Source organism: Petaurus breviceps, unplaced genomic scaffold, assembly GCF_028583685.1.
Source record: "Petaurus breviceps papuanus isolate PSGF00001 unplaced genomic scaffold, PetGlider_PUasm1.0 37, whole genome shotgun sequence".
Classification (NCBI taxonomy): domain Eukaryota; kingdom Metazoa; phylum Chordata; class Mammalia; order Diprotodontia; family Petauridae; genus Petaurus; species Petaurus breviceps.
Window position 1 is genome coordinate 50,343,623 of NW_027186296.1, and position 27,817 is coordinate 50,371,439.

Consider the following 27,817-nt stretch of genomic DNA (forward strand, 5'->3'; position numbering starts at 1 on the left):
GAGCTATATTTGGCTTTAGATTTTTATGTATTTACAAAATCATATAAGATTGAAATACATACAATAAAATTTAAAAGGTGTCAATTATCAATATTATTACTTTTTTCAAGTATAGCAAGAAAAAATCTGTATAACATGGCAAAGATGTATTCTAACACATCATTAGTTAATATGAAGATGGCAAATACTGTCTACAAAATTATAACCTCCTTATGGTTACCAAGGAAATTAGATAATTCTTTCACAATATATTTTTCAAAATAATTTTAAGTGTAGTTTTCAAAAGAATTAGTAAACTAAAAAAATCCTATCAAGATTATGACATAAAAGAAAGGACATTTCAGTGAATTGGTTAAAATAGTGTTTCATACAACTAAGGCTCTCAATTATACTCTCAGAGACACAAAAGATGTTTAGAATTTTTATCAGCTAAACAACTCATTACAGACATACAACAAATTTTAAAAATCACTGAAATAAAATTAAAACGGTGTAATACAAACAACAAAAAAGATGGACTGGCTAAGTTGTGCGGTAAGGAGGCAAACCTTCTTTACCTTAGATTTGTACTTTAGTTACAGACTTAATTGTAGAACTATCATTTTTTAAATCTTCATTATGTCAAATGACCCCTGATTTCACTGGTGTGGTTATTACTACCAATGCAGATCACAATCCTTCCACATTTTACGTGGTCTTCATGTGTTGCTGTGAGCAAATGAGTTTGTCACTTGGTGTTCAACCTTCTGGTGACGAGCCTCTCCCAATTTAACTAGGGCCATCTCTGAATTACATTTCCTTCCACCTTGATAGTTTCTTCCAGAGCCGTGCTTCACTCATATCATCCCCTTCCAGAAACTAGAATTGTTTGCATATCCTAATGAGCCTTTAGTAGTACTTTAGCAAAGGAATATAAAAAGAACCTTCAGAAGGAAATATGTTCTATTAAATTTAAGTCTGAAACATGCTTAAGTGAGAAAGCTTGCATAACAAAGAATACTTCATTTGGAATCAGAAACTAAAGAGTGTAGGGGGAAAATCCTAATATATGTACTATCTACAGTTGAAATTTTTATAATTAAGAGTGGAAACTTATTCTTTACCTTGACTATACTGCCTAGTTTTACTGAAATGCAGTAATTGTCTTTGTCTTTGATTCTGTACATGTTTATGCCCAACTTCCTCCAAACACATGCAAAAGTATGTAAGTATGCAAAAGGGACTGCATTAAACTTTCACCAATACTATCTACTTTCATTAATAAATAGTAACTGTAAAATGTATTCAGTACAGTACACTTTCCCTCTGATAGTCAATTCCCATTAAGGTTTGCAGTAGTTATAAATGCAACATATCAGAAGGGGAATTATCTTAGAATGACAGTGGAAAGGCCCATTAATGACACAATTTTTATTTTCCACAAGGAAGGCACAAGGCCACAAGGTAGTTAGATGAAGCTAAGACTTCCTATGAACTTCCTTTGCTATTAAGTGATGCTTTGTAACTGTAACTAAAAAGGAAACATCCTAAATAATTTGAAATGTTAAAAAGATTATGAAAGAAGTTATTAGAAGTCATTTTATATCCTTAAATATCATTGTATGACAGAAACATATTGTTCATTTGGCCAACTCCTACATAAAATTTTCCCCGGCCTATTTTCCTGTTTCTTTCTCCCAGGATATGGGCTGTATAAATGCCTGAATTTACGTCTCAATCACTTACAATAACATAACCCCCAAATGAAGGATTTTAAAATTCCTTTACTAGGTTTTAAGATAGTACCAGCACATTTTCTGCAAGACCTTTACATATAAAAAGCAGGTCAACTGTTAAAACTGCCAAAATAAAGTCCCATATTTCTAATCACACCATGGCCTAAGATAAATCTGACCAACCTTAATGCTAACCATCTCTATTAAAAAAAGACAATCAGCTGTTGTCAAAATATTGTGAGATGTAACAAGTCTTTGTGAAATCCTGAAATGCATTACTTTTTGCTTTGATAATAATTTCAAGGTTCATTATCTACATCTCAAATTTGAAGTTATCAAAAAAGAATGAAAATTATTATTTCTCTATATGCTGTGCTCACAGAATTAACATCTGCAAATAATTCAAAGTATAAAGATTAATTTTATACATAACAATAATCAATAGATTTTCTAGGACTTAGATTATTCTACATCAATTTTCAAACCATTTAGCGTCCTCCAAATTTCAAGGGCTGATAACTTTGGAGATAAGGAAGGAATGGAGCTAGGCTGGTAGTAAAGGAGAAAATGACTATAAATCACAGTTTACTTAAAAACTATAGTTACTCAGAACTAACAAGCAAAGCAATTTATCTGTGAAATTCCTATGGGTGTAGCAATAAAATGGCACAGAAGGTCTCAAAGCTGCAAGGCAAGGTAAAAGTGAGGTATAAGAAATGATGACATAAACCACAAAAAAACACCGTATAGAGTAGGAAAAACACAGTCCCTGGGGCAAGGAAGTTATTGAATGTTCAGGGTTAGGAAACAATGTTTCTGTTTCGCTGGGGTGGGGAGAGGGGATTGTGAATATTCCCTTGGTTCTACCCTAAAAATAAAGCACTGACTACAGAGACAGGCGACAGTGAGGAGGGGGGAGGCAGTAACTAAGTGGGGGAGGGGAAGATTATTATGATTACCTTTGTACTGGAAGCTTATCCCACTTTCACTGCCTCTCCGTGGGTAAATAGCACAAGAAATCTTCCTGTTTTTAGATCTCCAGTTAACCTGGAAAAAAACAAACAAACAAGCAAGCAGAACTCAGTCAGTGCAATGTCTGAGCGACAAGGGTCTGGGGAGGAAGGGAAGCTGAGGTAAGGTAAAAAGGGCAAAGGACTGAAGAGTGAGAGGGAAGGAGACATGACTCCCTCTCCTCCCCGCCACCCCCAGGACATAACTGACTTTTTTACCTTTTTTTTTCTCAGCTGTTCCTTCTCCTCCTTTCAGCCGCTAGCACAGCTACCAACTTCTCCATTAAAAAAAAAAATCACCTCAGGGCCAAATCACTTGGTGTTTCCAATTCTCCTCAGCGCCTCCGTCTCAGCCCGGCGAGCATCAAGACAGCAGAGGGGGTGGAGGGAATCCTAATTTAGGGGAACCTCAAGGCAGGGGGTGGGGGAGGGAGGAAGTCCCGGTCAGGAAAAAGGGGGGAGATCCAGTTAGGGTGCTCAGGGCAGGGGGTTGCCGATGTCAGGGGCAGGAGAGCCGCAGTTGTGGGGGGACCGGGAAGGTCTCTGGGCAGGAAGAAATCACCTCATGCAGGGTCTGAGGGTGCCGGAGGCGGGAAGGTGCCGGCCAGGGGGCTCAAGGCAGGGGGCTTTCTGGGTGCACTTTGCACAGGGCCACCCCCGCCCCCCTTCAGCACTTTGGGGTCACAGGGAAGGGACCAACCCCCCACCAACCAATCAGCTGCCTCACAGGGGACTGAGCCTGGAGCCGTAAACCAGGTCTGAGGTGGGTGGGGGTGGGGGTGGCTTGGTTGGTTGGTTGGTTTCTTCTCTCCGCCTTCTCCCCGCTCCCCCACCCCCCTTCCTCTGCCGTAAAGCCCCATGCGCGTTCGCGACAGTTGGAAGAGGCGTGCCGTTCTGCGCCAGGACTCGTCTCCGATTGGCTCCGCTCCCCGCTCCCCTCACCGCTTCTCCACTCCCTTCCAGACTCCTCCCCTAGAGAGAGGACTCGGGGAAGTTGCTAAGCGACGACAGCGCGAGGGAGGGGTCTCTGCGCATGCGGTGGGCGGAGACTAGGGAGGAACGAATCTCTTCGAACTACGGTGCCCTGGAGGTAGGGTAGGATCAGTGTTCCTGGGATCCCTGGTCCTGTTGGAGCCAGAGCGTGAAGGCGGGGCTGCTTATATGGGACTCCTGGGCCGATAAAAACGGTGACGTGATGGAAGGAGAGGAGGACGCAGGGGAGTAAGGGAATCTTCGCCAAGGAGTTTTTAAGACTGACTGAAGGGGAAGGGGCTGACTAGGGGAGGGAGAAAGGGGGCCCGGGAAGCTGAGGGTAGGGATAGGTGACGGCGGCTGCCCCACCCCAAAGGAAGTGGAAGCCCCGCAGCCCCTCCCGGATCATCAGCCCGGCAGCCCTTCCAGGCTGGGCTGAAAGCTACTTCCCTGTGACGCGGAGGGCGCTGGGAGGAGCTGTCGTAGCCTTCCAGCCCAGAGTTCTGCACGTGCGTTTCCAAAAGTTTTAAGGGACTAAAGGGTGAGTTTTCCCGAGGTCAGGGGCCGGCATCGATCAAATTGTTTTTCTTAAATACGCCTAAAAAGTCGTGACTCTTAGAAAGAAGCATGGACCAGAAGTTTGTAAAATAGAAATGCTACTTGGGCCGTCTACTTCGTTGTGCTTTTGTGGGGAACGCGTTTTCTGAATGTTAAAGATCCAAGTCAGTGTAAGCCAGTGATCTGTTACTAAATTGCATATTTTGCTACTTTGTAGTCCGAGGGAAGTCGGACTAATTAATGGACCACTATATTTTAAAAACCTCCACCTACTTCAAGGAATGAATAATATTTAATTTTAGGGAATAAGCGTTATTTATATTTAACTTAGTAGCTTTATTTACGTTATGAAGATGTTACCAAATTGCTATCACGTTTTTGCTACTGTTTTTTGCTTAGTGGATTTTTTTCAAATGAAGAAAGTTTGAAAAAGTAAGCCTTAAAGTGATGTGAGGTCTCTACAAGCTCTGAGTCAGTGACCTTTGAGCACAGACCAGATGGTCACAAATTTGTGAGGTCCAAATTTTGCTTCCTTCTAAATAATTTTATAATGTTTTCCACAGTGCAGTATTATACAGACTGCTGGGCAAGTCACTTAAGTCTCTTTACTTCAATTCCTCAGATATAAAATGAGCTGGAGAAGAAAATGGCAAACCACTCCAATATCTTTGCCAAGAAAACACCAAATAGTGTCCGGAAGAGTCAGACATGACTGAAAAACTGCTGAACAACATTGTAAAAGACACCCATTGAATTTCCACTGTAATGCTTCATTGTTGCAGGAGAGTTGATCTTTAGTCCCCAAATGTTAAGCCTGCAAAGTGCAGGTCGAAATAGATTTTGCTAAGCTGAAATGGCTATGAGTATCTCTTAGAATCCCTTCACCAAAGGATTGGAAAGAAAATTAAGTTTGTTTATTTTTGGCTTCAGCAATCCATTGAATCACCTCTGAGCAGTGTCAGATTGTGATCTGCATTGCTGCAGTGTGCCCACTTGAAATAGATTTTGGAAGTATTTAAATAAGTATGTTCAAAATGATTACACTGGGAATGGAGAGGGGTGTGTGTGTGTGTGTGTGTGTGTGTGTGTGTGTGTGTGTGTAGTTCTAAACTGTGCTGTGAGAAAATGTTAGGGTAAAAAGATAAACCTTTGTTTCAGAGAGAAACTTAAAAACATTGTGTTATTTTCCAAAGTCACTCCAGCCTACTGTCCTGTTCCAGGAAGTTCTAGAACTAGATCATTGCCTGGGTGAGGTAGCTGTTCAAGATATAGTTACTGATGGTTTATCTATACATAGCTGACTTATAAGCCTGCACAGTAGGCATTCTTCATCTGCTTGTTTTTCCCACCCTTGTAGATCAGTAGGTCAAACTCTCCATAATAAATATCACTTAGGAGGCTGTGAAACCTGCCTAGACTTGATGTAGTTAATAAAATATCATATGCAAAGAAACCTCTGGAGAACCTTACTACCGATGTTGTTCTATCATTTGAGTTGTGTCCACCTCTTCATGATTCCATTTGGAGTTTTCCTGGCAAAAATACTGGAGTGGTTTGCCATTTTCTTCTCCAGCTCCTTTAAGATGAGGAAACTGAGGCAAACAGGATTAAGTGACTTGCCCAGGGTAAACAGCTAATCATGTGTGTGTGTGTGTGTTTTCTTATACTTTTGTTTCCCTTTATACCTAGCCTTTAATATAAAGTCTGTTGAATTAATACATTTGTAAAGCTTATACTTTTTAGTGGCACATAGTTTCTCAATATCCTTAGTAATTTTTTTTATATTATACTATTAATTTCCACAGGCAAAACATTTCAAAATGAATAATTTCATTTTAGGAAACTACATTGATAGTAAACTGTTTTATTATTGGAATGGAACGCTTGAGAGATGATCTGCTACAAACAATTTATATCACAAGTGAGATTACTGTGACCCAGAAAAGGTAAGTAACTTGTCCAAGGTTGCTGAGTGAGTTGTTGATACCCAGTTTTTCTGGTTTTGTTTAGATTCTTGCTACTACATACTGCTTCTCCTGCTCATAACATTGAAGTTAAAATGATCTTCAAAACAATCAGAATGTCATCTTTAATGAAACCACAGACCATAATATTGGTCCAGAATTAAAATTTAAAAGTACATGTCATCAAAACCTAATTTTCTTTATTATTTGCAACTGTGTATTTAAATACCTTCCAGGTGGCACAGTGGGACAGGTAGGTGGCATAAGGGTTAGAGTGCTGGGCCTGGACTCAGGAAGACTCATTCAAATTCAACCTCAGACACTAGGTTTGTGATGCTTTGCAAATCACTTAACCCTGTTTGCCTCAGTTCCTCATCTGTAAAATGAGCTAGAGGAAGAAACAGCAAACCTCTCCAGTATCTTTGCCAAGTAAAACTCAAATGGGGTCACAAAGAGTTGGACACAACTGCTACTGTTTGTCCTTTATTCTTGAAGAGGACCATGATTTTAGGGTCGTGAGGCCATGACATTCAAGTGAATTGGATTTAAGTGAGGGAGGGCTGTTCAAAGTGATCATCCTTACTTTCTCCTCTGCGGTTATTTGAATCCAGGGGCAAGATATGGATTAGGACAACTGGAGATGGTCCAGGATGCATTTGGAATTTTCAAGCTAAGGTCCTTAACAGGTCTTCGTTCAGTGATTAAGGTTTTTAAAAAATGGCCTCTCGCGGGGCGGCCAGGTAGCACAGCAAGTAAGAGCACTGGCTCCAGTGTTGAGAAGACCTGAGATCGAATCCCGGGCTCAGACACTTAGCACCCACCCAGAAACACCTGGCCGTGTAACCTTGAGCAAGTTACTTAACCCCAATTGCTTAGGGGCGGCCAGGTGGCTCAGCGAGTAAGAGCACCGGCTCCAGTGTTGAGAAGACCTGGAGATCGAATCCCGGGCTCAGACACTCAGCACCACACCCAGAAATAACTGGCCGTGTAACCTTGAGCAAGTTACTTAACCTCGATTGCTTAAAATAAAAAAAATTAAAAAAAAATGGCCTCTTTAAAAAAAAATAGATCTGGGAGAAGACCCTCATGGTTTCTAGCCAAAACAAACAATTGTTATTTACATTTATTCTGAGTGAGACAGAACCCAAACAGTGACCAAAAAGAGCTTCTTCTAGGACCGGAGTGTTTTGGGGTTAAGACTGGATGAGACTGAAACCACTGAAACAATATGCAAAGTACTTCTTTCCTGACCCTCTTTCACCCCCATCCCACCCCCTGCCCTTTTTTTTGGTTCATTCTAAATTTGATGATAGCTTCTCCCTACTTTGGATTTTTTAAGGAAACTTTTCTGCAGAATGCTTTTTAACCAATGACCACTTGTTTTTTAGCATATTTTCCATTCGTTTTAGACAGAAAATTTGAATGGAAGCAAAAAATGAGCATGTTCACAAAGTAATTGGGAACAAATTTTATGATACCTTAGATCATAAAATTGTGCCTCAAATTTGAGTTTAATTCTTGAATGAAAAAAAGACTTTATATCCTAAGATAGGATAATTTAGTTTTGTTATTAATATATGCTAACAATGAATAAACACAACCTGAAAAAGAAGACTGCAGAGTAGGCTGTCAAATTCTGATTTCTCTAAATCATCTTTTATTTCATCAAGAATGCAGGGGTTTGATGAAATGCATGAAATCCTTTTTTGTAGTTAGCGGAGATAGAGTAATGTAAGCAATACATTACATTGTTCCAGATTATTTACTGTATTTTTGCTGTTCAGTCATTCAGTTGTGCCCCACTCTTTGTGACTCTGTATGGAGTTTTATTGGCAAAGATAATGGAGTGGTTTGACATTTTCTTGTCTAGTGAATTAATCAAATTGAAATTAAGTGATTTGTCCTGGGTCACGCAGCTAGTTAGTATCTGAGGGGGGATTTGAACTCACATCTTCCTGACTCCAGGCTCTGCACTCTATCCACTGAGCCATCTAGCAGCCTTCATTACTTTGTCCTAGATTATTTACTCTATAACTTTTTTTTTCTGCCAATGTTTCTGTTATTTTGGGGGGGGTATTTTAGGGTGATTAGCAAGTCTTCAGTATAGTATTAATTGCCACATAACTAGAAGTTGACATTTTTAATTCAGGTGACTTTTTCTTACAGTGATTAATACAATTTTGCCTTTAAGAAATCATTTAGCAAAATATAATTTAGCCAGTGTCCAACATTAGACTGTAGAACTATTTTTAGTAGAAATCTAAATAAAATTTCTAAAAATATGAACATTTAAAATTTGTCTGTCTAGAATGATAATTGTCAATCCATACAGAAGTAGGTAATTTCTAGTGTTCTTGCTTATGGTGATATTCAAGTAACTACTGATTCTCTAGGAACAAAATTGTTTCTTACCTTTTTAAAAATAAGGAAAACTTCATAAATCATGCGAAATAGTCACATAAATTTAGAACTGTATTAGGGGAAAAACACCTCTCTGCACAAGTTCCCTTTGTCTGCAACCATAGAGTAGAGGTTAAATTTAAGACATTTTTCTTCTGTACCCAACATCTTATGCTTTTTACCCTCCATGTTGACAAGTTCCTCATCTTTGTGCATATCTTGGGCATATCTTGTTCATATTCATCAAACCCATGAAGCCAGATTTTTTTTAAACCTAAAAAAAGTCTACCAGCACATAGCAACATAGTTCAGCAAAACAAATTTCTAGTTTACTCATGTCTGAAAATTTATGCCTTTTTCCTTCATTTTAAGTTCCATCATGTTTCTGTCAGGAGATGAGTGGGGTGTTTCATCTTCATTCTTTTGGACCTGTGGTTTATCATTGCATTGATAGAGCTCGAAAATCTTTCAGTTTTTTTTTTTCTCTATAATATTATCATTGTATGAATTGTTTTCTTTGCTCTATACACTTTATTCTAGATCAGTTAACAGAAGTCTTCCTGGTTGCCTCTGAAATTGTCCATTTCATCATTTCTTAAGGCATGATAATGCCCCATTACATTTATGTACCACAATTTATTTAGCCATTCTTCAATGACAGGATAGTCCCTTAATTTCTAATTTTGAGTTGCCATGAAGAAAGTTACTATGATATATTTAGATAGTTCCCTTTCCTCTTTCTTTGATTTGTTTTGGGGGTATAGGCTTAGAAGTCATTTAGCTAGGTCAAAGGGTATGAACCGTTTGGTAAATTTATGGGCCTAGTTCCTAATTGCTTTCCAAAATAGCTGGACCAATTCACAGATTGGTCAACAATGCACTAATTTTACCTATTTTTCCACAGCCCCTCCATGGTCTGGTTGTTTTTGTTTTTTTTTTGTTGTCATCTTTGCCAGTCTGATTGCTATAAGGTAGAACTTCAAAGTTGCTTTAATATGCATTTCTCTAATTATTAGAGATTAAGAGCATTTCCTCATATGGTTATTGATAACTTGGATTTTTTTTCTTTAAAAACTGAATGTTTGTATCCTCTTGCCATTTATATATTGGGGAATGGCTTTTAGTTTCTATAAATTTGAAGTTGTCAGTTCTAGTCTTTTATGTTCAACTGGGGATTAACACTTTATTTTTTGTTATCATTTCACACAGAAGCAACTAAACATTTGCATTTTAAAATTTGTGATGTGAAATTAAAGCTTGTTTCTTATCCTTAAAGGAATTTCAGACTTCTGAAGCCAGATTCTGAGATTAGGCTCCCAAATCCCCCTGGGTATACTGGTATACTCTACTTGGAGTTACCTCTTAATTAATCCTTTTAAGATTGCTTGAGGTTCTAGAGTTGAGCTGAGAAAATCCATTATATACTGACATATAATAGGAAGTAATTATCTGGTCTTGAAATCCTCACTTTGAATTCCATCACTGGAACTTGCTACACACGTGACCCTGGGCAGGTCACTTCAGTTTCTTCATTTGTAAGTGGTTCTCACAGCCTTATGTAAATCTTGGTGCTTATTTTTCAGATATTCCCTCTTTCTCTTCTCTCCCCTTCTCCCTCAAGTCACTAGGGATGCTTAGGTGCAATTAACCAAGGGACCTTCTGGCATTAGAGGAGCGTGGTTCTAGGAAGGGATGATTTGCAAGGATGATTGGTCTCTGGAGCTACAGGTATTGCAGTAGTTACTTCTGTGAGTATGGAGAGCAAGAAATGTACACTTTTTTAGGAGGGACATTCAGAGAGCATTTTGAACCAAATACTGAGGAAAGTAGGTGAGAATTCCATGAGGGTATAGTACTATTGTATCTATATTATCATGTAGGTTGATTTGGAACTGACTGAACATAAGACTGTTGTGTTCAGTAAAGTGTCATAAGGCCTTATCCTGTGTAGCATTTTTCTCGGTTATTTGGATGAAGGCATAGGTGATGTGCTTAATTTGTGAAGGATATGAAGATAAGAGGGATAACTAACATGTGGATGATGGAACTGGGATCCCAAACAATCTCAAAAGGATAGAGTGAGGGGTTGACTCTTAAGAGGATGACCCATGAATAATTTCTAAACCTCCTTACCCCTTTTCCTTTCCTGAGAATTGAAGGCTTCCTCTTCTCTACTTCTCATAATTTTAATATAACCTCCACCTAAATCTGCATCCTTCCCCAAGATTTACGAATATTTTTTCAGCTTATTATACTTTATTTTATTCACTGTTAAAGGATTTAAAATTTTTGTCTTGATATGCACATTTGTGTCTCCTGTATCATTTTTACCTCTGCTTATGGCATTTTTGATTTAAAAAAATCATTGGAATATAACCTGTTCATTAATAGAGGCATTACTTTATATAGGATCATGTACTGAAAGGAAACTTAAAGATCATCTGGTCTAACCCCTTCATTTTACAGATGAGAAAACTGAGACCCAGAGAAGTTGTCAATTACCTAGAGTCACATAGGTAGCATGTAACAATATGAAAAATTCATATCCACGTTCTCTGACTTCAGATCACATATTTCTTTCCCTACATTTATTACTGCATTTCCCTACAGTTCTCAGATTTTGTTTTTCCTAATTGGTATCAGTAATGTTTTTTATTTCTGAAACTATCAGGAAACAAAAAATTATTAGGCATTTCAGAAGGGAGTCTGTTATTTTGTTTGGCTGAATATAAGACATAGATTACTTGCAACCCATCATTTGATACTTTTGGAATTACAATGATGTGACAATGTTGTCTTCCCAGTGAACAAATTGTACTTTTAAGAGATCTGCCCTTCTCAGATATCTTTTCCGTTTTTGTTTTTCCCTGAGGAAAACACATATTTTTTATACCTATTGAAAATTTCCATTCTGATTTGCTTGAGATTTAGAAATTTTGTTAATTAATCTTAATTAGCTTAAATTTTTATTGAAATGCAGACACAAAATAACATAGTGTTCTAGATCTGTGTAGTTGAAGATATTACACTTAAGAATAAAACTTAAGTTCTTGGTCACATGCTTTCACTTAAAAACCACTTTTTTTTTTTTTGCATTTTGTAAAGAATTTGTGAGGTAGGTCATCTTCATATGAATAGCTGTGCTTTATAAATTGAAGTTTCTGAAACAGATGCCTCAAACACTTAAAGACTTAAAGAATCTTTTGGCTAAAGGGCTATAGTCATGGTCCCATCCAATTCTTTCGGTTTATAGGTAAAGAAATCAGAGTATGATGAAGGGAAATGATTTCCATGGGGTTCCCTAGCTGGTTAGTAACAGAGCCAAGAAAGTGACATTGAAGACCAGATCTATAGTCTTCTACCACACTGACAAGGCAGTGTTAAATGGGTAGATTTGAGAGACATGTATTTGGTTCTTGGTGCTGCTGCTTATGAAGCTGTGTGACTAGAGAAAAGTCTCTTATCTTTTCTGAACTTCAGTTTTCTCTTCTGTAAAAGAGAGATAATCTTATGGAGAGCCTGGTTTGACCCTCTGGTTATTTGTGCCTAGCAAGGCATGAAATCGTATAATACATATTTACCTCATTGTCATGGAGGTGGTCTAGTATAGAGAGCCTAGGTCACAGAACCAGATATTTCTGCTCACAGGTGAAAGATTACATCAAGTCTGGGAATATTGCCTTCTAAACAAGATCCAGCACCCCCCTAAAAAGTTTGGCCTGACTATCCACATAGAAAAAAAAGTGGATAAAGAACACTGCTTGTATGGACTTTGATGCAATTAAGTAGACAAACTAAAGAACTTGGAAATTAGCGTATGTATTTTGGTCAATACCTTTACCTCGGCAGCGAACTGGTCCCAGATTTGAACAGGATTTAATGAGTAGATTATATTGCTTTTAGGAAATTGTAAAATTTTTGTAATAGTCCCAGACTTCTCTTTGAAACAAAGGCCAATTTTTTTAATGCCAATATTCAGGTGGTGATGTATGGCTATAAGTCATACAACACTAGTTTCCAAAGAAATGGATTGAAAATCACCCAGAAATGTGTGGTGAGTTTCAACACTGAAAGATATTTTGAGTAAGGAATTAGTCAAAAGAAACAATATAAAGAAAGGTATAGGAACTTTTGATGGAAAAAAAAATGGGTTACTCGTGATAAAAATGATGGGTTATTAATGAACCTTTATTGTTAGGTGAACTCAAGAAAGGCCACCAGCACACTGGGAAAACACCTCTGTGGTGAATTTATGGGAGGACATGAATAGTCAGGATGATCAGGCCTAGATGGGTTGTAATTTGTGATATTGGAGGAAATAACCCAGATCAGTGAGATGACAGATATCTTAGAGTACCTAACTCATAGAATTAAGAATCAAATGCAAGTAAAGTACTTTGTAAACTTTAAAATGTTATAGAAATGTAAGGTATTATTCAGGATTTTATAGTTAAGTATGCTTTTTAGCATGAGTTATTATACAATACTGTAAGTATAGGTGTAGATGATAAAGGAAACTAGTCTATAATTACATTGACCCTTGGGTCATTAACAAATCTTAGATTTGGAATAGACTTTAGTTGTCATCTCATCATACTTCTTCCATACTCTTCTACTTACTGTCTTGCCTCTTTCTCCCTCCCCCTCCATTCAGTTTCCTAACAGTCCTGGGAAGTTATCTGTAATGTATGCTTGAACACCTTCAGTGATGGGAAACCTCTACCTTAGAAGTCAGTCTGTTCACAGTACCTTATACACACTTAAGTGTTCAGTAAATTAGCTATCCTAACTATATCATTTTTGATTCTAATTATCAATGTATTTGCTATCTTTAGTTTTGTGTTATTTGCAGATTTGATAAACATACTTTCCATGGCCTCATCCAAATCACTAATTAAAATGTTGAATAGGTCAGATTCAAGGATCAGAATAGAATTATACAAGACAGGCTGCTGCCAAGGGTACAACAGTACAGTTGTAACTCAACATTCGTAGGGGTTAGGGGTAAAAGCCTCCATGATTATGAAAAGCTGTGAATAACTCTAAGCCCCATCCCCAAACCTTTATTTTTAATAATTCTGACCATATTTATTTAACACATAAAACAAGTAATGTCTTGTACACTATGTGGCCTCTTCACAGCTGCCAGTGTAGCTACAATAACTACTTCACAGATTTCTTTCTACAAAAAGTGCAAGATTCAATGAGACAAAAAGGAAGCTTTCCTAAAGAGAGTGCTTAGCCCAGGGGTGGGGAACTGTGGCCTTGAGGCCACATGTGACCCTCTTAAGTCCTCAAGTGTAGCCCTTTGACTGAATCCAAACTTCACAGAACGTATCTCTTTAATAAAAGGATTTGTTCTGTAAAACTTGGACTTAGAAGGCTGCACCCAAGAACCTAGAAAGCTGTATGTGGCCTCAAGGCCACAGGTTCCCCACCCCTGGCTTAGCCTGGAGTTTAGTGCGCTGAAATTTCTAACAAAAGTTAATTTCATAATAAATTTATGTATGTATATTTATTATAGTAAATAAAATAGATTAATAATATATATTTATGCATTTGTGACTTAGATTTTTTTTTTACTTTTCTTTACATATGTATGTTTGTGATTTTCTTTAGTACACCACAAATCTTAAAAAATTCCCATTTAAATATCAGTGGCCAACCCACAAATAACCAAAACCATGAATATCAAGGGATGACTATACTGAATCTTATTTTAAAGCCATAGGTTATTTAGTCCAATTAGCACCTCAGTAGAAATTCCCACTTAAAATACCCTTGACATCCAACCTGAAGACTTGTAGTGATGGAAATTCTATGGGGGAGGGGAGGTTCATAATGAGAAATCCTTTTAAATATTACTTTTTATAAAAGCCTGAAAAGGCAGTGTTATATAATGGATACAGAACAGGCCTTCAGAGTCAGGAAGATACAGGCTTAAGTCTGTCTTCTGACATGTACTGTGTGTTTGATCATGGACAAGTCAGTTAATCTCTTGGTTCCCCCAAGCAATCTTTAAAGCCTATATAGGTGAGTTGAAACTGTATTAATAAGGAGGAAAATTCCACATCAGTGAAATCATAGATGTAGCCTGAAAGCTTTTTGCCCCAATGTCTACTTTTTTAATGCCAAAAAAATTATATTTTCTATGGCATATGAGTCTTTTGCATTAAGTAATGGCTTAGGTCCTATTTCAGTAAAGTCTTAAAACCTGTAATTATGCAATAATACAAAACCCTGTTTTCAAAAGCTGAGAGTATACCAATTTTTAAACCCACATAAGGACAGATGTTTTGTCCCAGCTCTGCCAAGGATATGCCTAGTGGCACATCATTCATTAGAGATCTTCTAACCTGAAATGAATCAAAATTTTTAGGTATAGTTGTCCGGCCACTTAAGAACCCGTTTAACTGTATTATCATTAATGAGCCACATTTCTTTTGTCCATAAAGAAATCATGAAAGTCTTCCAGAAATTGGTATGCTATGTTCGTCCTCAATTCCTCACCATTCCTATTCCCACTTATCCAGTCAGTTGCCAAGTCTCATTTCAAACTCCATAACATCTAGTTCTACTCAAAACCACTGCCTTGCCTTATGATCTCATTACCTCTTAGTTATTGTAATGGCGTCATCACTGGTCGGTCTCTTTCTCTCTGTCTCTCTCTTTCTCTCATCAGTCTCCACTCCAGTGTATCCTCCACATTGACCCCAAAGTGATTTTCCTTAAGTACAGATCTTACTATATTGCTTCCCTGTGCAGTAAGCTCCACTGGTTCCATAAAGCCCTCCACAACCTGCTACCAGCCTATCCTTCCTGCCTCATACATTACTCTCCTGGATTTTGCAGCCTAGCTTAACTTTCTCTCTGTTACTGACACCATGCTATACTTACTTGCATCTTTATGTCTTTCTGTTGACCTGTGCCTGGAACACATTTTGTCCCTACTTCTACCTCATGGAGAATAATGCTAAAGTACATCTGGAAAGGGAGGTCGGAGCCAGGTTATAGAGATTTTACTTAACTACAAGGTCAAGTACCATATATTTTGTTGTGCATCCCTCCTTTAAGGAGCTACCAAAGGTTTTTATAGCAATGATTTGAGTGACATGGTCAGCCCTCTACCTTAGGAAGATTATTTTTACACCTGTGTACAGAATGGGTTGGAGAAGCAAGGGATAACAATCTGAAGGCTCTTATAATAGTTGAAGTGAGAGATGATGAAGACCAGAAACATGAGTTAGTGGTTAGGGGAATAGAAAAAAGGGAGCAAATATAAGAGATGTAAACATAGAGTCAGACAGCACTTGGATAGAGATTCAGTCGAATGGTTACATGGAGATAGGGGTGAGGGAGAGGGAAGAGTGAACAGTGACTGCATGGGTGAGAACTTGCATGATTAGGAAATAATTTAGAAGTTCTTTTGAAACTACAGGATATATTTTGTTTAAATCACAAATTTGAAATTAATTTAAAATGGCTAGATGTTTCCTTATATTTTCTTTTAGACTTTCTTAATGCTGTTTGCTTTATCATTTTTAAAGTGAGGTTTCTCCTTGATGGAAAAGATGAAAATAAGTAGGGGTAGAGTAATCCATCTCCTCTCTTAATATTGTGTCATTTTCCCTAAGCAAGTCCCAGATGTGAAGTGTCTGGGTTCACTTAATTCCTATATTTGAAGAGCCTGAGATCCATTGCCTGCTCTGTTACTGCCTTATTAAGACCTTAAACATGTAAGACCTTTGGGTCTTAGTTCCTCACGTTTAAAATGAGGGGTTGGACTAAATGAAATTTTAGGACATTTCCTGTTCTAAATACTATCCTATTCTACACATAACTTTAAGAAAGAATTGTTTTTTGTCTTTAGCTTTTTTTTTTTTTTGCAAGCCCATTCTAAGCATTTTCCATATAGATTTATGTCACGTTTTTGTAATCATTCTTAGTGCTCTTTTGAATTTTGTTCTTGCTCTTTTGAAAGAGGATTTTAAGCTTCATAAAAACTGGATTTTTTTCTTTTTAAAAATGGATTGTATATTTCCGGAAGAGATTAATTAAAAGTTCTGAATACTCCCTCTTCCCCTTGACTTTGCATCTTTCTCTTGGTCCTTTTCTCAAAAACATACCTTCTGTCTCCTTTGCTGTCTTTTTTGAATAGGTTAAATAGGTTTTGTCATCCATTCTCTTTTCTTTTATGCATTGTCTCTGCAATTCCATTCATTCCTAGTACTTTAACTGTCACCTGTATACTTGTAATTCCTAAATTTCCATCTCAATCCCTAATTTATTTTTCCAAGTCGAAAAGCCATATCTCTCCTTGCAGGACATATTTGCCTAGAAGAGCTATTTCCTCAGTTAGCAGATCAAAAACCAAATTCTCCTTCCTAATTTACTTTTTCTATCAGTGGGACTACCAGGCTTCCATGTTCAAACCTTGCTGTTATCTTTGATCCTTTCCTCAATCCTTTCTCTCATATCCAATTAGTTATCAATAAAATCCAAATATTTTTTAAGCAACTACTATGGTAAAACATTGTTTTATGTCCTCTAGAGACAACTTTGGCAGTATTTCTCTCATTTACCCTGTCTCTTCACATAGTCACCACTTTGCTCAAGGACCTTATTTCTCCCTACTGGGACTGTAGCCTCCACTCTGCCTACTGTAATCCATTGTTTGTTGGATTACTTCTTTGCTTAAAATCAGTCTTTTCTGCCTGGCATTGAAGTTCTCCACAACCTGACCACCTCCCTGTCTTTCTAACCTGATCTTATGCTACTAAGGCAGCTCGAGGATATAGTGGATAGAGTACTGGATCTGGAGTCAGCATGCCTTGAGTTCAGATTTGACCTTAGCTACTTAACTAGCTATATGACCCTGGGCAAGTCACTTTAACCTGTTTGCCTTACTTTCTCTTTTGTAAATTGGAGATAACAATAATTGGAGTAAATTGGAGATAACAGCTACTTCCCAGGGTGGTTATGAAAGCTTTTAGCACAGTGCCTGGTATATGGTAAACACTATATAAATGCTAATCCCTTCCCTGCTTTTCTCCACATATATTATCTGCAGCTAAACATACCCTGTACTTTTTCCTATTGTTTCCTACCTTTTGCCTTTCATGCTTGCCTGGTCTGTTGCATCCTTTAAAACGTTGGAGTTAAATTCAAGTAGAGGGGCAGCTAGGTGGCGCAGTGAATAGAGCACCGGCCCTGGAGTCAGGAGGACCTGAGTTCAAATCTGGCCCCAGACACTTAACACAAAAACTAGCTGTGTGACCTTGGGCAAGTCACTTAACCCAAATTTTCCTCAAAAAAGCAAAAAAAAAAATCGAGTAGAAATGAGAGCCATTAATCCATACGTGAGAATTCCTATGAACCATATATTGCCTTAATTTTAAAATGTAATATCTACATTTAATATGGTTTTATTTATTTTGTTCAATATTTAATTTGATTCATGCAGCAGGTGGGAGTGTTACAAGCTTTATATCTGACACCTCTGCTTTAAAACATTTTATATACCTTTTAAAGCCACCTGAAATGCTACCTCAAAATTTAAAAGAAAAAAAATCACAACTGGAGAGTTAGAAGGTACCAACCATAACTCTTACTTCAAATTCCCACTATAATTTACCTAGCATCTTGGAAGATGTCCAAGGAAGGAAATGTACCAAATTTTCAGAATACATTCTTTCCTTGATCTTTCCTAGGCAGAAGTGACCTTTGTCCACTTGGGTATCATGTAGCATTTGACTTGGACTTTGCTTATGCATTTAGATGATTTGTTTTGCCTATGTGTCATCTCCTTACTAGATGTGTTACTTTAGTGCAAGAATTGTGTTTTACCTAAACATTTTCTCCTGGTGCCTAACAGAATGTAATGCATGTAGTAGACAATCAATATTTGCCAAATCAAATTGACTCTAATTCGACTATAATTTTCATTTAAAGATGTTAATTATAGTTGATTACAAACTTATTTGAGTTATTCCACTCAAAAAGTCATTAAAAATTCCAGGGCCTGTGTTTTGTGCCATGTTGCTATTAAAAAGTTTTTATATTTTTTTAATTGCATATCATCAGTTTTAAAAGTAAATTAAGTGATTGAATAGAAAGAGTTAAGTTTGTAGTATTACAAATTAAGTTTTTAATGCTGTTGTATTTGTTTTTATTTTAGGTATATGTAAAGTAATATTCTGCTTGTGTTTAGGTTGGAGAGACTACAGTTGCTTCAAGAAAATTGAAATCAAACAAATAACATCTTGGGAAAAAATGGAAGCTTCCTATCAAGTTTTAGAACAGTTATATAAGAAGATGCTTCTTGGAGGTCCACTTGAAAAAGAGAGCCAAGAATATGCATTTTATCTCAATCTGCCTTTTTCAGCCCAAGATTTATCCACATCAGATTTCCTGAAGTGGCCATGTGTTCATCATGGTAACCAAGCTAGTTCTGTCAACATTGATGCCACTCCCACTCCTGTAGCATCAATGAATTTGAAAATGAATTTTCAAGTTAGTAATCCCAGAGATATAATGCTGCTTCAATTAACAGTCATCAAGATGATGTTAACCAAAATACTATCTAAAAAAATGGAATTCAGTATAAAAGAGAAGTATAGTGATATAATTGAAATTCTTTTAAAGCCATATGAACTGGAGTCTAAATTAGTAAGTTTTTCTTTACTTAAAAATATTAATATCAAGTTTGAGAATTTAAAATTCAGATTTTTAAGATATGAATATTTGCTTTTGCTCAGATCGGCACATTCCATGGTTCTGATAAGTTGTTATCTCATATGGCTGCAAAGTGTCTTGCCTCACTCTTATATTTACAACTCAGAGAAAAGGTGAGTATAGAAAATTGTTACCAAATGATATATTTCTTCTATAAATAAACTTTCTTAAAAATCATTCAAGTGATTATTTTGAGATTTTTCTTTTCATTTAAAACAGGGCTTCTTAAACTTTGTCCACTCATGACCCCTTCAGTGCTTCTTAGACTGGGTTGCAACCCACAATTTAAGAAGCACTGATAAAATTTTATTCTCTAAACCCTTTGATTAGTACTGTATTATGCTAAATAACATTCTAATAATATAAATGTGAGAGTAAAGAATCAGAATTCAAAAACTTGAATACATTATTATCATAAAGTTTAGTGAAAATATATAAATTAGCATAAATTTTTAAGAATAGCCTTTAAGATAGTCCCCCTACCACATCTATCTCTCTATATGTACATATACATATATACTATATGCAAATAAGTTGAGCTTCATTTCCTCTTTTATAGTTTAACTTCTTTTTTGTTGTTGTTGTCTTTTGGAGGGCAGTTGGGGTTAAGTAACTTGCCCAAGGTTACACAGCTAGTTTTTCTGTGTGGTGTTAAGTGTCTGAGCCTGGAACCGAAATTGGGTCCTCCTGACTCCAGGGCCATCGCTTTACTCACTGCGCCACCTAGCCACCCTATAGTTTAGCTTCTACTTCACAAATAAACAAATAGCAATTAATATCACTTATTGGCTTGAGTAATACTAGGATATGTAATTTCAGACAGCCTATTCATAGAATTTTTCATGGAATTTTTTCATAGAATTCTAAAATTGGGGGTGGGGATATCATTTGGTATAAATATTTTATAGGGGAATTTTGATTATGTAAAAATAACAAGTTTTTTTTTCTTTTTACAAATAAAGCCAATGCAGTTAAACTTAGAATAATAACTGATAAGTAGAGGAGGAAAGTCTTTGAAGGAGAAATTAGAGAGGACAAAAGAAAAGAAAAAAAATCTTTGAAGCAGATTTCTCTGATAAGGGCAAAATTTCCCAGAAACATAAGAGACTGATTCATATTAAAAGACTAAAAGTCAATCTCCCGTTGATAAATAGTCAAATGATATGAACTGGCAATTTTTTATGGAAGAAATAAAATTTATCATTAGCCATATTAAAAAAACTAATAATTCAAAAACTTCAAATTAGAACAACTCTCAAGTTTTTCCATGCTTTCATCCCAAAGATGATAAAAAGAAAAATTACTAATGAAGGGACTCTAGTAGAACAGCTAATTAATACTCTGTTGGTGAAGCAGTGAATTGATTTAGTCATTCTGAGAAATAGAACTTCTCAAAAACTCAATACACTGTGTACCATTTGAACTGTTTATACCATTGCTGGGCCTATATCCCAGAGGGATCAGAGAAAAAGAAAAGGGATCTACAAGTACAAAAATATTCACAACAGCTATTTGTGGTGACAAAAAAAGGGGAAAGCAAGGAGATGCCTATCAAATGGAGTGGTTGAACAGACTATACTATATTGGTGTAATAGAATAACATTGTGCTATAAAAAATTATGAAAAAATGCTTTCAAAGAAACCTAGGAAAATTTGTTGAACTGATGTAAGCAGAACTAGGAGAACCATCTGCAATAAAAGTGACATTTTAAAGGCAAACAATATAGTGACCAAGCACTGGACAGAGGTCCCATGATACTATATTTTATTATAGTGTGCTACCTACCTCCTGACAGAGGTGAGGCATTCAGTTTCGAGTGAGACATTTTTGGTCATGACCAGTATGAAAATTTGTTTTCCCTGACTGCATTTTAAAACATTTTCCAATGGCAAGGGCAAGAGAGAAAATAAATTTTTGACCAAAATTTTAAAATGCTTATATGGAATTAAATTTGTATCATGAAGAATAATTGGTTTGTGGTAAAATTCAAAGCATAACTTATTCCTTTTTTTTTCTTTTTTCTAACAGGCTATAGTAAATAAAACATGGACATCTTTTTGTTTAAAAACTCTTTCTGACTACCCTGAGAGTAATACAATCTCATATTGTCTCTGGACTCTTACAGCTGTAATAAAAGAAATATTGAAGGCTACATGTTTACAGAAAGCAGGTGCCAGTTCTTTGACATAATTATCATTACCACTGAAAGAAGTTCATGCTTATAATATAGAATGAGTTCTATTTCACAGCTTCCCGTCTATCTCTAAAATAGGAAAGACAGGCTTTCCCTATAACATTTTTGAAAGTCCTAGAGTAATAGGTTAACTTTTAAAATAAGTTTGTATTTTTGAAGTAGAAATTGAAGTTTTCAATTATTAAATCACCCTATGAACTTTAGATTATATATTAGAAATTTAGTGCTAGAAGAGACTATTTAACTTCATTCAGTAATAGAGGAAATTGACTCCCAGAGTGTTTAAATAACTTGTCTAGGTCTCATAAGTAATAATTGTTAGAGACAGGATTTGAATCTTAAAATCTAAGTCCCCTGTTTGTTTTTTGTTGGTTGTTTTTTTTTTTTTTTTGCTATGCCACATAGCCTTCAAGTTCAAGTTTTTCCCTTCCCTCCTTTTACAAGTTCTAACTTTATGAGTACTTTATACTTACATTTTTATCTTATTCTGGTTTATATTTTTCTACTAAGTAGCTTTCCACATAAGTTTTTAAGGTCCTCATAGAGCTGCTTTTGTTGTAGAAATTGTTAGTTATTTTGTTTTTCTTATGATTTTGGTTGTGACAAATATAAAATCAGTCTTAAAATTTGTTTAAAATGTTAATATGTATGTTTAATTGTGCTTTAATTACTTACATAGTCTTCTATTTACCATTTATAATTTCTTTTTTGTTTCAGAAATATTGAAGCAGTTTTTGACATCTTTTGATTTTCTTTTTGAAGTCTTTTACTGTTCGGTTTTTTCTCAGCATTTTGAAAACTACCAAGATATGTCATTAAATCCTAAAGTTACAAATTTCTTGATTTGTTTTCTGGAGTTGCTGGAAATTCTTATAGCCTCCAGAATCCACTTGAAGTTATATTTCACTTGCCAGAGGATTTTTTATTTGAAAATATTTTGTGCTTTGGACATTATTACCTGGCCTATTCACTCTTTAGTCAAAAAGCAGTTCATCGTCCTTCTTAAAAGATGTCTGTTACATAAAGTGGGTGAAGATGTGCTAAATACTTCACTTCCCACTTTAGCTGAACAAGATCCTTATTTAGATATGGACATGTTAACTTTGGGTAATGCTTTTTTGCAAGCTGTGAATTTGGGATGGTTGAAGCAGTTATCTATTAGTGGAAAACCCAGCCACTTTGGAGGCAGTGAAGTTCAACCTGGAAATAAAAGTCTTGTCCATGACCTCATCATCCTTAGAGCATCAAGTTTGGTTTTACTGAAATCCTTAGAAATCAAGGTGCATAATTGTACGTCAGCAAATGAAGTAAAAGGTAATTTGTTAATTTGCCTCCCACCCTCCAAGCAGAGTGATACATGCATGATCTTACCAGCTGTTTTCTAAGTTTGAAGCTTTATTAAATCTTTCCAGTTTGAACCAGTGAGGTTTTCCCTAAACTTAGGTAAATGACTGTTAAGTTTTTATAATTTATAAATTAATGCATTTATATAGAAATAAATTTGTGTAATTGGTTGCTTTCATTTAATTCTAAATGAGCATATTCTTCAGCTACCATTTTATGGATTAAATTTATTTTAGAGAAAATAATTATTATTTTAAAAAATATCGTTTAAGTGTCTGGTTTTCTGTGAACAAAATGACCAACAAAATTAATTCATAGTCACACAAGCATTGTGTTTTTATAATAATAACCCTGTGTAAAAGAATGACACATAAAAAAAGTTGATAAATAAAAATTAGAAATGGACCTGACTAGTGACATATTTTCTAAAGAAATGGCTGCATGAAATCTTCACTTATTCAGGATCTCTTGGGGGATTATGGAGGATCCTTTGTTGCATACAGAGAATTTTTGATTGAATTGAATTGATTGAATAGTTAGGTTAATTTATTAATTTATTATGTTACATTTTGATATTCTATCAAATGAAGACCATTTAAATTCTGATATTTCAGTTTAGGTGTAAAAAGGATTCCTTGGTTTTACTTGAGAGAAACCATAGGATATAAGCCTTACCTGGAGAGAATATTAATTCCATGGTAAAGTTTCATACCAAGATGTTGTTTACAACAAATTAAAAGCCTTGCAAATTAAATTCTTTGATTTTTCTATGCAAACATTCTAGAAAGATTTCTATTTCATGCAGTTCTAATTTAGAACACTAGGTGGCATTGCTATGTACTTTTAGAGTGTAATTGCAGTTAAAAAAAATTCCCCAAGGTGTAATGTTTCAAGTTTTAGTGATATCTTATTAGCAAAGGCTTCAGCTATTTATATCATATCTATATTTATTCAGTAATAATTTTTGAATTTACATAATTACTATTTCCACTGCAGAACTTGTTATAAACCTTTTATACATATTCTACTTACCAATTTAAATTAAAAAAAAAAACTTACTTGAAAAAAATTATCTTCATCCATAGTTTCCTATATTAAACTATTGATTTATAAAAAGTATTTTTGAGAATTGTGTTTAAATGACTAACTCCATTTTGTATTGGCCATTTAAAACTTAGTTACCTTCTTGAGATACCATGAGAAAATTTTTTTTTAGTATTTCTATTGACAAGAGTGTGTTTTTGTAAGTAAGAGTTTTGTATAAAGACACAGAATACTTTAGTATTGCTTATATTTTAATTATTTTATTTTGGGGATTTTTTTTTTAAGCTGAATTACAGAAATTCATGTCTGGGTTATTGACCTTCTTAAAACAGCACCTTCAGCCTTCCCTGAAATTGCATCATCACTGTGAATGGATCTCTAAAATCTTCATAGAACAAGACGATGACATGCTGGAGGCTACAAAAGCATCATTAAGCATTTATCTAAAGTTTACTAGGTTGGTATAGTGTTTATTAGTTAAGCCAGTAAAAATATTTAAAAGTAATTATTGTACTAATAAATCCCAGGAAAATGAGAATACTTTAATAGTTGCTTTTAAAAGCATTTATTACTTTTTTGCTGGAACAAGCCCTAAAACTGTGGTTTCCTATTAAGTGTTTATTCATACTTTCTGATGGGGCCCAATTTTATACATATAAATTAACAGGACGAATTTCAGCCCTCACAATGAAAGTTTGTCTAACTGAGGCAGCTTTGTAAATGGCACAGCAAAAAGAGTATTGAGTCAAGAGACACACATTCTAGTCCTGGTTCTTCTACTAAGTGTGTTACCTAAGTCAAATAATTTCTCTTCTCTGGGCTTTAACATTTCATTTCTAAAGTGGAGAAATTGCACTAAATGCTCTTGAGGATTTCTTCTAGTTCTAAAATTCTGTAATTTTTTTCATTAATAAGAAATACTACTTGCTTTAAAAATGATCTTCATCTTTATATTTGTAGATATAAGTATATACTTGCAATATAACCAAACTTTCCATTTTGAATTTTAGTTTCTTTAAAAATGATTTTGTGATGACATCTTCATAAAGACAGTATCTATAATTGATTATGAAATTACAGATGACCTTTTACCCTGGTTCTGCTTCTGCATTCTTTGAGATCCAAAAGTATTTTCTTTATTTCTATTCCTTTTCTTGGCTAGTGAGAAAGTTTGCTTATTAATGATTTTAAGTGAAATTTTTTTGCTGCCAGTACTTACTTGTATTATGACATTGCTGGCAGCATCTGTTATGAGACTGAATGTTTATTAGGGCCAAATTTTCAAAGGATTTTAATCAAGAACATAAATTCCTTTGCGTTTTGAGCTAGGCTTAAAAGAGGTCAAATATGAATCCAGTTTGAAAATATATACAGCTTTTAGAACTTATCTTATTTATATCAAAATTGGTTTCTTATTCCCTCACAATGAAAGGAATATTTCTAAATTGGATTTGATTTTGTATAAATCTGAATTTTTTTCATCTGGAATAGCTGCTCTATGAACTTTACATGTTCAGTTTGTCATGGTCACACTGAATGTATTAAGTATCTTGCTTTTTTCATTCTGGTTGTCATTTTGGATCAAATTATTAAGTATATTGGAAAAGGATGTTTTTTTTTAAGTATTTGCTTTGAAAACAATTGGTAGTTGAGCTGATATTTAATCTGGATTGTATAACTACATGTATTTACAGAGCATGGAATGAAGCTGCTAAGGGCATGACCCAAGAAAAAGAAACTTGGGACCATCAGACACATGAACATGGCTTTAATCCTCACTGTATTTTTTTATTTCTCTTAAGAAACATTGGGTTTGATGCAACAGTTCTCCTTGATTTTTTAATTTCATCAGAAACCTGCTTTCTTGAATACTTTGTTAGGTATTTAAAACTGCTCCAAGGAGAGGGGCACAATTTTTCAAATGTTTGTAAGTTATTCGATATAGCAGAATTAAGAGATGGTGTTCATATTTTTAGTATTGTCACTTCACGTGTTGAAGAAAGAAGCAACAACCAAGCTACTCACCATCCTCTTTTTTGTGGTACAAATCATTATGCTCTTTTACCCTTGGCCTCTGATCCTACTGCTTTTGGAACAAATACGGAACAGAAAGACAAGCAGATTGTGAAGTCGAAGCAATCCAACTTACGCATTGATAATACATCTTCACCAGGAACTTCTCAAAGCCTTGTCGATTATGACAGCTCAGAAGATTCTGAAGAGGAATCAGTGGAAGAAAAATGTTTATCAAACATTAAACAGACATCTTTAAACCTTCAAGACATTACAGAGATAAGGGAAACTATCAGTGTGACTGGAGAAAAGAACCAGAGTTACCTAGAGTCTACTGCCAAGCTTCTAGATCCAAAAGAATCTTCTAATCGGTCATCTTTTGGTTGTCAAGCAGCTACAAAGAGTACTGCCTACCAAACTGTAATATCTTGTAAGACATTGAAATGCTTGAAAGAACTAGAAAGAGCAATTTCTCGTTTGCACAGGAGACATCTTTTTCCATACAATCCTTCGGCATTATTGAAATTGTTAAAACACATTGATGCAATAAATAAGAATAAATAAAAATCTGCTGGGTTTTTTTTTTTTACCCTTTTTGAGAAATCTAACCCCTTTGATTCTTTTTGGTGTCACCACTCATCTACTCAGACTAAATCTCATTATTATTTCAGTTGCTTTTACTAACACTATAGACTCTGTCAGTCTCTCTTGCCTTTCTGCCTTCTTTTGGTCCTCTTGTTCACCTCCTCCTGCAGGTGCTGAGCATTGCTGGAGAAAGTTACAAAATAGTGTTAATTTATTCTGAAACAAATTAATGCTATGTCATCTGAGATCCTCAGTTTGGCTTTAAAATCATATCCGTCTTTAGTTGGCTTATTATTACTTTCCTCACAGCATTTGTCATAGACTTATTTCACTTCCATCTGTCCCCTTTTTACTCACTGTAGATGACTGTTTTTTACTTTCGTTTGATAAAAGAGGCCATTTTATATGAGTGCCCCAACTTCTGTCCTTTTTCACTCAGAATTTTTTTGTCTTTTCCTCCCATTTTCAAAGGAAGAAATGAAGCTAACTGGCCCATGGTATCCATTATCTCATTCTTTCTCACATCTTCCAGGTGTTTGCTTCATTGATTTATTTTCTTTCTCATTTTTGACCTTTATTTTAAACCTTTAACAACTCACTATACCTTGAACTAGAGGGTCTGACATGTACTAATAAATCTCCTAACTCATAATTGTACCTTCAGTACCTTTCACCTTCTAATCCATCCTGTACATTGTTGCTGATTAATTTTCTTTAAAGCAAACTGATAATGTCCTATACAACCTCCACACCAAGAAACCTTTGGTTTCCCACTGTTTAATGAATCAAGTACTGATTCCTTGGCCTCATTCAGGTGCTACATAATTTGATTCCATCCTTTCTGCTCTTGTCTCCTACTATTCCACATCACATACTATGGGACTAGAAGAGACTCCTTTCCGGTCCCATTATACTAAATCCTTCTTTGCCTTTTTGTCTTTACTTATAGTACCCCTCTTTGCCATTTCCCCACAGTTTTACTAGCCTAATTCATACCTATCGTTTAGGACCAAGCTCAAATGCCATCTCCATAAAGCATTCCTTCAGTTCTCCAAGTTTAAAATAATTTTCTTCTAAAGGAAGTTCTGTTAAGACAGGGACCTTGCCCTCCTTAGGATCTAGCACTGTGCCTTGCGTATATACAAACACACAGACATATATGTATGTGTACACATGTTTTTTTTCAATGTGTGTTGAGTTCATTTATAAGGAATCTGATCTCTAAATGGAATTTTATTTTCAAGAGATCTTAATCTTATTAGAGGATTAATCTTTTTAAGATG

At 35.6% G+C, this 27,817-nt stretch overlaps 2 protein-coding genes across 11 annotated transcripts in view; one reads left to right on the forward strand and one right to left on the reverse strand.

Moving 5' to 3' along the window:
• Positions 1-3,479, reverse strand: part of ASB7 (ankyrin repeat and SOCS box containing 7) — a 37,770-nt gene extending 34,291 nt beyond the window's left edge. For both annotated transcript variants that reach the window (XM_069098455.1, XM_069098456.1), the window contains exons 1-2: positions 2,945-3,479; positions 2,675-2,762 (exon numbers count right to left, since the gene is read on the reverse strand). The gene's annotated coding sequence lies outside the window, so the exon portion shown is untranslated. The remainder of the gene's footprint in view (positions 1-2,674; positions 2,763-2,944) is intronic.
• Positions 3,480-3,782: 303 nt separating this feature from the next.
• On the forward strand, positions 3,783-26,516 carry LINS1 (lines homolog 1). 9 transcript variants are annotated; one of them, XM_069098459.1, is made up of 9 exons: positions 3,787-4,238; positions 4,878-5,278; positions 6,095-6,201; positions 18,830-19,287; positions 19,377-19,466; positions 21,383-21,524; positions 22,266-22,862; positions 24,222-24,393; positions 25,631-26,516. In XM_069098459.1, the coding sequence occupies exons 4-9, from the start codon at positions 18,892-18,894 to the stop codon at positions 26,511-26,513; spliced, it is 2,280 nt and encodes a 759-aa protein (XP_068954560.1). In that variant the 5' UTR covers positions 3,787-4,238; positions 4,878-5,278; positions 6,095-6,201; positions 18,830-18,891; the 3' UTR covers positions 26,514-26,516. The 9 variants fall into 9 exon arrangements, with proteins under 9 accessions (XP_068954565.1, XP_068954562.1, XP_068954560.1 ...); XM_069098464.1 differs by lacking the exon at positions 4,878-5,278 and having other exon boundaries at positions 3,783-3,912; positions 18,797-19,287; XM_069098461.1 differs by lacking the exon at positions 4,878-5,278 and having other exon boundaries at positions 3,784-3,912.
• Positions 26,517-27,817: the final 1,301 nt, after the last annotated feature.

Bases quoted from the DNA above. Each gene is read 5' to 3' on its own strand.
- LINS1 (XM_069098464.1), top strand. From the start codon at position 18,892: ATGGAAGCTTCCTATCAAGTTTTAGAACAGTTATATAAGAAGATGCTT. The intron at 19,288-19,376 runs GTAAGTTTTTCT...GCTTTTGCTCAG, and splicing joins ATGAACTGGAGTCTAAATTA to ATCGGCACATTCCATGGTTC. The intron at 22,863-24,221 runs GTAATTTGTTAA...TTTTTTTTTAAG, and splicing joins GTCAGCAAATGAAGTAAAAG to CTGAATTACAGAAATTCATG.